Genomic DNA, 12,108 nt, shown 5'->3' with positions numbered 1-12,108 from the left:
TCACTCGTAAATGCTTTTCTTGGCTGGGTGCAGTGGCTCATGCCTGTAATCCCAGCACTTTGGGAGGCTGAGGCAGGCGGATCACGAGGTCAAGAGATCGAGACCATTCTGGCCAACATGGTGAAACCCCCTCTCTACTAAAAATATGAAAAATTAGCTGGGTGTGGTGGTACCTGCCTGTAGTTCCACCTACTCAGGAGGCTGAGACAGGAGAACCATGTGAACCTGGGAGGTGGAGGTTGCAGTGAGCCGAGATTGTGCCACTGTACTCCAGCCTGGTGACAGAGTGAGACTCAGTCTCAATAAAAAAAAAAAAAAACACTTTTTTTTTTTTTTTTTTTACATTTTAAAGTATTTTACTTATACCTATAATCCAAACCAGTTGGCTTCATTTTAGATATGTTTTCTTGGTTAGTTTGTCTTTATCTTTTAAAATTGTTTGCCTTCCTTCCGTTGTCTTAGACACCTTTTGTTAGCTGACAGGTATTCATGCAATCCTTCTATATATTCATTTAACAACATATGATGAGCACTCACTATGTCTGTTATGTTTTAGGTAATTAACAGAATAATGTCCCTGGTATCCTAGTGTGTGTATTACAATAAAGGACAAAAAAATGCGTGTGTGTGTGTGTTTACATGTCTGTGTGTGTGTATATATGTACACACCCATGTGCATATGTGTGTGTATATAGGTACACACACACTGTGTCGGGTCATGGTAATTGCTGTGAAAAGAATTCACACAGGAAAGGAGGATGAAGAATGACAGTATAGTCTGTTTGGCGGTAGGTTAGAGAAAACCTTTTTGAGGAGTTCCCACATTAGAGATGAGGCTTTAATGTGAAAGTGTGAGCTATGTGGATTCATTGTGGTCCAGGCAGAGAGAACATCAGGTACCAAACCTCTTAGACAGGTGTGTTCTTAGAATGTTTGAACAATGTCAGGGAAATCACTGTGGTTGGAAGCTAGCGGGCATGGTGAAGACTGGTAGGAGATAATGTCATGAGAAGAAACATGAGCTATGGTAGATACATTAATTTTACTTTTGGTGCTATGAGAAACTGTTTTGAGTAAATGTAAATCAGCTTAAGTCATCAGATTTGATTTACAGTTTAAAAGGATCTCTCTGACATCTATGCAGTGTATATACTGTGGTGGGTGGTTGTGGGTGGCATGAGTGGGGATAGGGTACCATTATGTGCTTCAGAGGAGAGAGGATAGTGGCTGAGACTGTTGGAGGTGCCAGAGGTACTGAGAAGTGGTAGGTTTGTACAAATATTTTGAAGATGGAGCCAAGAGCATTTGCTGTCAGATTGGATATGAGAGAAAGGAGAATCAAGTGTGACCCCAATAATTTGTCTGAAGCAGCTAGATAAATTAGGTTATCATTTACAGAGACAGAAAAATTAGAGAGGAGACATATAAGGGAGTTATCACAGATTTAATTTTGAACACCAGAAGTTGGAGATAACTCTAAGAATCGAGTCTGTTTTTGACTAAGAGATTGGATATGTGTAAATACGTGGTTGAGGTCAGAACTAGAAGTATCAATTTGAAAGGCATCAGCTTTAGATGATGTTAAAGGAATGAGGCAGAATGAGATCTTCAAGAGCAGAAGTCAACAGACTTTTTTTGTAAATGACCAGATAGTAAATGTTTGAGGCTTGGCAGGCCACATATGATCGTGGTTGCAGCTGCTCCTCCTCATCGTCTTTCTTTTCCTTATTCCTTCTCATTCTCCTCTTGCTCTTTCTCTGTCCTCTTTTCCTCTTCCCTCTTCTCTACTGCCTCATCCAGCTTTTTCCCTTTAAAAACTTAAAAAACATTCTTAGCTCAAGGGCCATTGCCGTGCAGTTATATGCCAACCCCTTTTCTAGAGTGTGATTGTATGTAGGTGAGAGTAGTCCTGGGACAATAATGCTTTTAGTAAGTATTAAATTCATCCCTTAGAGGATATTGAGGAATAACAATCTGAGCTACACAAAAACCAGAAAGCCTGGTTTCCTGTAGTCAAATGAGGTACATTCTTCCATCTTACTGCTATCTTGAATGGCAACCATGGCATCACCGTACTAATAAACCTGTTAATATCTCCTACCGGTCTCTTTGTTCCTATTGTTATTTTTCATTTAAAGCTATCTTCTACATACCTTTATATTCTCACTTTTCACTGATATAACTCAAAAGTAAAACTATGTGTTCTCTCATTCCTGACTCAGTCTCATTGTTAGTTGTCTAATTTCTAATTCCTAGTTGGTTCTTTTCTCTTTTTTTTTAGCTTAAATTATTCAATTTATCTTCCTTTAGCTTAACAAACCTAAAGTTGCTGCTTATTAATATATTACATTTCCCTTTCTTTTCTTTTCTTTTTTTAATATTAAACCTTTGTGTCAAGGACTGACTTTCAATAGATCGCAACAAGGGAGCTGCTCAGTAAATTTCCCTTTCAATGACTATAATAGTGTAGTCCTTTGCTACCTGTCTTAAATTTCTTTGTTTCTGCTCCCTAAAATTTATGTCAAATCCCATCCTATTCTATATCTTAAATTTTATTTGCAAATGTTTTCTCATTTACTGAAAAACTTCCGTTCTTGTTTGCTTTGCCTTTTTTCAAGTAATTCATACTGTGTTTGTAAAGTGTTTAGACATTGAATAGTAATGGCTTGTTATTATTTCACTTGTTTTAAGTTAGAACTTAATTTTTTGCTGGAACTTAGATAGCCCAGATTTTATGACATTAACTCACCAGTGGCTGTATGCCAAAAACTTAGACCTGTTCATATGGCTTAGGGTTGCTTAGGGTTTCTTTCTGTATTGAGATTTTTGTTCTCCAAAAGAGAAGGGGCTCTCTTACTAACTTGGGTATTTTGATAATTACTTTGTTGATTATCTGTATAGCCAGATTTAGGAGAGAGCATTCATTTTCATACATTCTGAAAGTATTCTATGATACTCTTCCTAAATACATATTCCCATATTTTGTCTTCGTGTATTATAGTTGATCAGGTACAGGTTGGAAATAATTCAGTGCACGTTGCTTTATAAGAATAATGTACAGTTACATTATAGTAACACCTGCCAAGATCTGGACTCTGGTCACAATAGAGGCGATAGCATTGAGCAAGGGATTTATTTTATGTTACAATGAATTATATAGACAGTAACTTCTAAAGGATGGAGCAAGTGGAGCCTTAAAATGGTAGAGATGTTATAGAGATTTTTGCTATTATTATTAGTTTTTGTTTTTAAGTTAAAGTAGCAGTTCACTGAGGGATATCCAGGATCTAAGGAGAGATAAGGATAAAATGTTTCTAGTTGAGTGGAAGGTATGTTATTAGGGATGAGCAATTTCTGAGAGTCTAATCTCTAGCCAAACTGCACAGAAATATTTTTAATAGATTTGCATGATGTTGAGAAGATGAGGGTGTAAACCATGCTTTACCTCTGCCAAAACTAATTCTTATGTTTCTCACTACCACTCTATTTCCTTTTTAAAAAAACAACTCCCTTGAACTCATTCTCTGTGCATTTCCTGCTCTTTGAAAGAACAGCTCTCAGAATATCTCCATCTCCTGTTTATCATGTCTTGAGTTTATTTCACCTTCCCTAGTATGCTTTTCCTACAGCATTAAAAAAAATTATTTCTTCTCAATAAAACTTAAAACACTGGATCTTGGGCTATATAGGACTATTCTTTTGAACCCAAGGAAGTTGGTGTTTTCAGAAAGTTAGTTTTCTTGCTGATTCAAAGATAGAAAGAAGCGTGTACTCTGGTGGGAATTCCACCCCAGCAAACTGTGTGAGGAGATTAGGACCAAGCTCTGTTTTGTCTCCACCAAACCTAATGCATCCTCTGAAACCCCTTGTCTGCTAATCTTCACCATCACTTTATTCAGTGTTCACTGTCTCTGTTAGGTTCACCCCATTTTCTCCAAGTTTTTCTGTTTGTGAATCAGCAACTCTGGTTCCCTGTGCTGTGAATTTTATTTCACCTTTTCTTTTCAGTTTTGAAGGTTATATTTATAAAGTGTTAAATATCATTGCCAATTTCCTCTCCCTGTTTCCACTGAAGCATGTTTTATGTTTTCCACCTAAACCTTGGAGGGTAAAGAAAATGTACACTTGAACTCAGTTCACACCAGGAAACTGAATTTAAAACAAAAGAATTGACTGTATGATAGGGCATTTGTGTAAGAGTCTGATTCCATCAGAAATGTATTAAGGTTCATAAGATGTGGTTATTTTTCTCATTTCTAGAAAGGAAATGGAAAGTTGATGACATGTTAGAGAGCAGCCAGGAAAATGAAGATGACCATTTTTGGGAGCTTCTATTCCACAACAACAAAACAGTAAGTGTAGAAAATGGAGACAGAGGAAGCAAAACTTTCAATTTGGGCACAGACCCTGTTTCTTTAAGAAATTATCCCTATAAAATATGTGACTCATGTGAAATGAGTTTGAAAAATATTTCGGGCTTAATTATTAGTAAAAAGAACTGTTCCAGAAAGAAGCCTGATGAGTTTAATGTATGTGAGAAATTGCTCCTTGATATTAGGCATGAGAAAATCCCTATTGGAGAGAAGTCTTATAAATATGATCAAAAAAGGAATGCCATTAATTATCACCAGGATCTCAGTCAGCCAAGTTTTGGCCAATCTTTTGAGTATAGCAAAAATGGACAAGGCTTCCATGATGAGGCAGCATTTTTTACAAATAAGAGATCTCAGATAGGAGAGACAGTCTGTAAATATAACGAATGTGGAAGAACCTTCATTGAAAGTTTAAAGCTCAATATATCTCAAAGACCTCATTTGGAAATGGAGCCGTATGGATGCAGTATTTGCGGGAAGTCCTTCTGCATGAATTTAAGGTTTGGACATCAGAGAGCTCTTACAAAGGACAATCCTTACGAATATAATGAATATGGGGAAATCTTCTGTGACAATTCAGCTTTCATTATCCATCAGGGAGCTTACACAAGAAAGATTCTCCGTGAATATAAAGTGAGTGACAAAACCTGGGAAAAGTCAACTGTCTTAAAACATCAGATAGTACACATGGGGGGAAAGTCTTATGATTACAATGAAAATGGGAGTAATTTCAGCAAGAAGTCACATCTTACCCAGCTTCGGAGAGCTCACACAGGAGAAAAAACCTTTGAATGTGGTGAATGTGGGAAAACCTTCTGGGAGAAGTCAAACCTCACTCAACATCAGAGAACACACACAGGAGAGAAGCCCTATGAATGTACTGAATGTGGGAAAGCCTTTTGCCAGAAACCACACCTGACCAACCATCAGCGAACACATACAGGAGAAAAACCCTATGAATGTAAGCAATGTGGAAAAACATTCTGCGTGAAGTCAAACCTCACTGAACATCAGAGAACACACACAGGGGAGAAGCCCTATGAATGTAATGCATGTGGGAAATCCTTCTGCCACAGATCAGCCCTCACTGTCCATCAGAGAACACACACAGGGGAGAAACCCTTTATATGTAATGAATGTGGAAAATCCTTCTGTGTGAAGTCAAACCTCATTGTACATCAAAGAACTCACACTGGGGAGAAACCATATAAGTGTAATGAATGTGGGAAAACCTTCTGTGAAAAATCAGCTCTCACTAAACATCAGAGGACTCACACAGGGGAAAAGCCGTATGAGTGTAATGCATGTGGGAAGACCTTTAGTCAGAGGTCAGTGCTCACCAAACATCAGAGAATTCACATGAGGGTAAAAGCTCTTTCAACATCCTGAATGTTAGAAGCCTTTGTACACTTGTGAAATTGGTTATACAGTTTCAAAAAAGGAGATCAGAGAAAGCCAAAGAATGTCAGAAATTTGTAGAAAATGACTTCTTGTTTGAATATGTAAAAGCTTTCAAGAAAAATTAAAACTTCATTAGAAAATTTGTACTGAGGGGAATTCTATTCATCTAAGTAATATGGTGAAAATATTTATCTGGAATTTATGTTGTTTAGTGTTATATTCCAGACGTGATACCAAAATTTTATTGTAAATATAATGGACAATATTCATTTATACCCATATTCACAGTGGAATCTGAAGCTTATAAAAGTTGAATGACAGCAGCATTAAACATATATGTGAAGAGTCCCCGATGTTTGTAAACCTTATGTGAGTATGCAAATATAATAAATTTGAGTATGCTTGATTTGTATGTTGGAACTCAACATGATCATAAGGAGAAAATACGTACCCTTAATTGAGTAACTACTATGGTATGTGTTAATATTTTCTACACTAAATACCGTTGGTGTCTTTATAGGTTGACATAATTATATATGTGTATGTACATATGTTTGTGTGTATATGTAAATATATTTCTACACACATACTTAAATATAGTGATGTGCTCATATAACCTCATACTGACTTAAAAGTTCTGATTGTTAAATTTTAAGGAATTTTGTGAGCCAGTTATTAAAAACAGTCATTATTTAAAATATGTAAACTTAACAGTTAAATTAAAAACAAAGGTAATAAATACTCAGCACTCATCACTTCCTAATTATTTTGCTACATTTCACTATTACCTTTGCTGTTTTACTTATTTAATCTGTATGATGAAAATAGTGTATAATAAATAGTGTGCACTGCACATCTGTCTCTTCCCAGCTCCACATTCAGTGCTGTCTTGGTAGCTTGGACTTAGTGGGAGTGTTTACACCATGGAAGTCGACAAACTATAAATCAGGGTTTTAATTTTCTCAGAGAACCTGCTGTCAAATATTTACAGCACATCACTGTGTATATATGAAAACGTATTTGGCAATACAAACCACATACCCCTTCTATTTCCTGACATAAATAAATGGCTATGGCCATTTACAGCTGAACTGCGTCTGCAAGAAAGAAGCCAAAAATATTTCCGTGAGGTTTTTAACTACCTCTGAATCCGTCCTACTCTAAATACTACCGGAGTCTCTTTGTAGGTTGGCCAGTATATGTTTTTAGTGAAATATTATTTCACAAAGAACTATATCACGTACCTTTCCTCTGACTGTTTCCTGGCATATATGCATGAATATGGCCATTATTGAACTATCACTTCAGTAAAGAAGTTAAACAGTACTTTTCTGAGGTTTTTCAGCTACCTCTGGGTCATTCTGTAATGTAAATGCTGTTAATAAGAATGGTTTTTACATAAATTATGCAAAGGTTAACAAGCAGTAATACTGCACTCCTTAAAAAGTGGCGGTATGTAATGAAAGGCTCCTTTCATACACTTGATATTTCATTGTGTATCTGTTTAGTCATGGTCTATGTAACACTAGTTCTGCGTATTAGTATTTTAGAGTATCTCTGCCTCCCTTGTCCTGTTGTTTCTTTTGCCCCCTTGGAACACATTGGTCAGCAGTTCTAAGAGACACTGCCCACGTGATGGCCATTCCCTACTTTATCCTTGCTGAGCTAAATTTTACATTTTTGTGCATCCTTCTCCCAGATGACTTAGGTGGTAAGTCCAGATTAGTCAAAGCTAATCATGGAAGTTCCATTTTAATGATTTTGTTGGGGTGAACTTGGGAGCAATGAGATGTTTGGGAAGTATTGTGTAGTACTTCTGGGAAAGATCTCCTTGATACAACATTGTCATGACATGAGAAGAGACTCTTTCTGCTGGGCTTTTTCATGTCTGTAACATGGTATTGGCTTATCGTTTTTATCTCTGAAGGGCAGTAGTCTGAAGATAACAGTGCACAAGGTGGGAAAAGCCAGCTCAGAGGTGACGTTGCCGAGCTACTCTGCTCTCTATACCTGTTCTCTACTGGGACTTTGTATAACCCTCAATAACTGTTTTTTATTTGGTCTTAGGGCTGTCTGATACTTAGAGCTGAAGGCATTCCAGCTGACACAGAGGAATATTTTTCTAAGTGTTAATGTTCTATATGGTAATTAGGGGGAAGAATTATTTCTTTTCACAAGTTAATATAGGGATGGCTGTTTGTATCAGCCATGGTTCTTTCTGGTGGAAAACAGAATTCTCCAACTAAAAACATTTTAATGGCAGACTGATTACAGTGGTGTGGGCCAGAAACAAGGGACAATGAAACACCCAGAGACTTGTATCAGCAGGAAGCCATTGCCATTCTGAGCCTTGAAGGGCAAGGATGGAAACAGTGTTACCAGGGCCCAGTAAGAACTGCTGTCATGGAGAAGGGGCCACCTTATAAGAGACATCATTACTACCAGAACTGTGGTGCCAAATTGCTGGTGCCTGTCTTTGGAGAAACCAACCAGATACATCTGCTGGAGAGCCCAGGAGGGCACAGAGAAGGGTGGAGAGAGAATCTGGGGAGAGAAATGGAGAATAAGCAGCACAGTGTTTTTCATTTCTGTAAATTCCTATGTAGACGGCTCAGTGTTAGAAATAAAGTTACTCTACTAGTTGCAAGTCAAGTGTTTCTGTTGGTTCTGCTTTCCTATTGGCATAAGTAAACTCCCTTTGGAACTACACAGGTATGTCTCTCCTTCAACATGTGTGAAGCAGACATTATATTAAATTACATTATTCATACGTCCCTGTGGTGTTTCTTATTGTAGGTGGTGTAAGGTAAGCAGCTCTGTATTCTTCCAAATAAATAGCCAGTTGTCTCCACACTGTTTGATTAATTCACCCTTTCTTGTGTTAGTTTGATACATTTTTATTATGTACTTAAATATGTGTTATGACTATTGCTTTTGACTGCTCAATGCAACTTTTCTGCATTCTTCTAGTATTAGAACCTATCATTGTGATCACGGGGTGGCATTTACCCCAATCCTGGCTCTGCAGAGTACTGTGTCTTCATGTCCTCCACGTTTGTATTGATCCAGAAATGATAGTTTGTTGTAAAATAGGCCAGTGACAAGCCCTCCTAGAATATTTTTATTGGGGGGTCACTGTAGACCAGAGAGTTTGTGTCCTTATTGCTTCCAGCAGTCATATTGAGAAAGTAGATTTGCTCTGTAATCTATTGAAAGTCAGTAATCTATTGAAAGTCTGTAATCTATTGAAAGTCAGTCCACAACACAAAAATGAAAAAAGAGAAGAAGATGGCTATGATAAGCTCCATAAAGAAAAATCAAAATAGGAAAAGTTGTCAGATACAAGGTTTGATTTTAGATAGGATGGAGAGGAAAAGACCTCACTGAGCAGGCTACATTGAGGGAGGAGTGATGTGGATAATATCTCGAAGAAGAGTGTGTGTTCACATGTGTGTATCTAACACATGCATGTAAACCAGCAAAAGATTCTGTTTCGTGAGACCCTTACCCTAATTACCTGTAATGTACTTTGATATTTTCTCTTATACTGCATTCTATTAAAAGAAATACTTTTTCCCATACGCTAAACTGATCTCACAATGAACAGTTTATCCCCCAGTGCACTCATGTTTAAACCAGGATGAGAATTGCTCGGTCATAGATCTGTGGTTTCTGAAATGACTAATCACTCCCAGTGCCTGGAAGTAGTTTTCTGATAAACTCCTAAGAGCCTGTTTTTGGAACTGGGCCTACTTTCTGTCTTGAAATTACCCTCCTCTGGTCTAGTGGGCCCTGTCACTTCACACCCTACCTGTATTTAGCAGGGAAATGTGGAACTATTGCCTCTGGGAGGGTTCAGCCCTTGGGTATCCTTGATGCCTTCAACCCCTACCCCTATTTGCTTCTGGCAACCAGAGACTGTGGCTGTGACTGCCCTGGATCCTTTTGTCATATCTCTCCTTTTCTGAGGAAGACTTACCTATTCCTATTCCTATTTTTCTACTGAGTCTTCATCTGTCGCCCAGTGACTGAACACTGCACACCCAGCCTCCTCCCTTTATCTGAGGAACTCCAACTCCCTTTTCCCAACCTACCACTCTTCTCAGATCTTGCATTCCCAGGCTTCTCTTTCAGACAACAAAGAACCAGTGTCTCTCCTAGAGAGCACTTATGAAGAGCAAGGTCTCAGATACTTTGGTAGGTGAGAACTGATGACTAATATGAAGCTATCCCATGCTTGGAGTCCATACTTTGGTATGGCCAAATACTCTTTGTTATTGGTTTCTTTGTCTACAGAATGGGGTAGTTATCCTCTCTACAAAAGTGGGCCTTACCCGTAAGCTTGCTTTCAGTAACAGCCAAAAATTATCCCTTTACTGATCCCCTAAAGGAAGCTCAAGACCTCAGAAAAGAAGAGTTCAGAATTTCTTCAACTCAGACCCCTAGTAAAGGCTTGCCCTATTCTTGTGGATCTCTGATAACATCCCTTAAAACAGAAAATGAACTTGGAGAAGCTTGGCAGCTATGACTGGTGCCCATGACATAGTGGGACTTCCTTAGCTTTCTCAGGCCTAGATTCCCCTATGCTGATGTCTGCACCAGCTGCCATTTCTGGAAGAATAAATCTTCTTTGGCATTTGACAGATGAGTTATCTTCAACCCACCTCACCCACATACTGGTTCACTTCCCTAAAGTAACTTGGTTTTTAGTTCTGTCTGGGCCTTTTTCCACGCACTGTAACCAATATATATGTGCCTGTAGAGAATTTTTAATACACTGGAGTTTTATGGGCATTTGAGTATTACAAATCAAGAAATATGGTCAGAATATTAATCAAATGCTAGAATACATACAAAATCATAAGAGATTTGTTGCGTGGAATTAGATCCAGGCATGGCCGGAGAGTTTTAAGTTGTATTTTTAATTGCTTCTAAAGAGAAATAAATAGTAGTATCAGCTCATCCACAGGAAATTAACTGTAGATGAATTGATACTACTATTATGTATGGTTTTTAGTTTTCTCAGATGATATGGTGATTTGTACAGATATTATTGTTACGTTATTACAGTTAAAAATATTTTAAAGTTCCTATAGAAATGTTACCTAAGTTTTGAAACTGGTAATGTTAGTGGTAGTGATGAAAAACGTACCTGAACGTCAATAACTTTAGAAGAACAGTCAGGTGCTATCAAAGGCTGTGAAAAACTTTAACCATGAAACAACATGGAGTTAGTTTAGTAGGTAATGATGAGGAAATAATACTCAGAAAATAGACATTAAAATCACTGACATGACTTTACCACAGAAGTCATAGGGTTACACTCTCTGAAAATGTGTTTTTCCACTTATTTATATGAGAAAATTAGTGGGGAAAATAGTACTTTCTGTTATCTGTGTGTTGTGATAGTTTTGTCAGGGACTTTTGGTTTATTTTACTTCTTATATTTCAGTGTCCTTTTAGGATACACACACACACTTACACAATGGAAATACAATATATATGGTGAACTCATTTATAGTACACGATTAACAGTTTTCCATGTTAGTTTTTCTACCCTTACCTGATCATTTTTACAACTACTTAAAATTTCTCTGATGGATCAACAATATTTTATCTACACCTTATCAATGGCTCACTTTTAGGTAGCTTCCCATATTTTTACTCTTACAAATGAACATTATGGAGGAACACCTTTGAGCATGTACCTTTCTACACTTGTCCAAGTTTTCTCTCTCTCTCCCCTTTTTTTTTTTTTTTTTTTTACCTGCAGACACAGGGCAACCAAGTTGTCATCTTCAAATTAATTTCTCAGAGTCTACTCTCTGGATAATAGGGGTGAGTTTATTTTCAGTTCTAATGAAACTGACTCCAGGAGGTCTGTATGGATTTCATTCCCATTCAAAGTTTGGAAATGTGACGGCTGGGTGGGGTGGCTCATGCCTCTAATCCCAGCACTTTGGGAGGCCAAGTTGGGAAGAATGCTTGAGCCTGGGAGTTCAAGACCAGCCTTGGCAATATGGTGACACCCTGTCTCTACAGAAAATACAAAAAATTAGCCGGGTGTGGTGGTGCACACTCATAATTTCAGTTAACTTTGGAGGCTGAGATGGGAGAATCACCTAAGCCTGGGAAGTTTAGGCTGCAGTGAGCTGTGATTCTGTCACTGCACTCTAGCCTAGGAGACAGAGTAAGTGCCTGTCTCAAAAACAAAAGAAAAAATTTGGAAATGTGGGCCCACCATTGTCACAGTGGGTGCTGTTCTTTTTTTTTGTTAAAAAAATTCCAAACTTACTAATATGACATGATAAAATATTTCTTAAACATTTTAGTT

The 12,108-nt window shown here is 37.7% G+C and overlaps 1 protein-coding gene across 18 annotated transcripts in view; it reads left to right on the top strand.

Annotated features, from left to right (window-relative positions):
- The window catches only part of ZNF248 (zinc finger protein 248), an 86,870-nt gene that overhangs the window by 20,896 nt on the left and 53,866 nt on the right, over positions 1 to 12,108 (top strand). For 8 of the 18 annotated variants that reach the window (XM_009245294.4, XM_063727221.1, XM_024253219.3 and 5 more), the window contains one exon: positions 4,261 to 8,421. In XM_009245294.4, the coding sequence (XP_009243569.1) occupies positions 4,261 to 5,762 (1,502 nt within the window). In that variant the 3' untranslated portion in view covers positions 5,763 to 8,421. 18 annotated transcript variants of the gene reach the window in all.

Source organism: Pongo abelii, chromosome 8 (assembly GCF_028885655.2).
Source record: "Pongo abelii isolate AG06213 chromosome 8, NHGRI_mPonAbe1-v2.0_pri, whole genome shotgun sequence".
Lineage (NCBI taxonomy): Eukaryota > Metazoa > Chordata > Mammalia > Primates > Hominidae > Pongo > Pongo abelii.
This window is presented reverse-complemented; position numbering and strand designations above follow the sequence as displayed.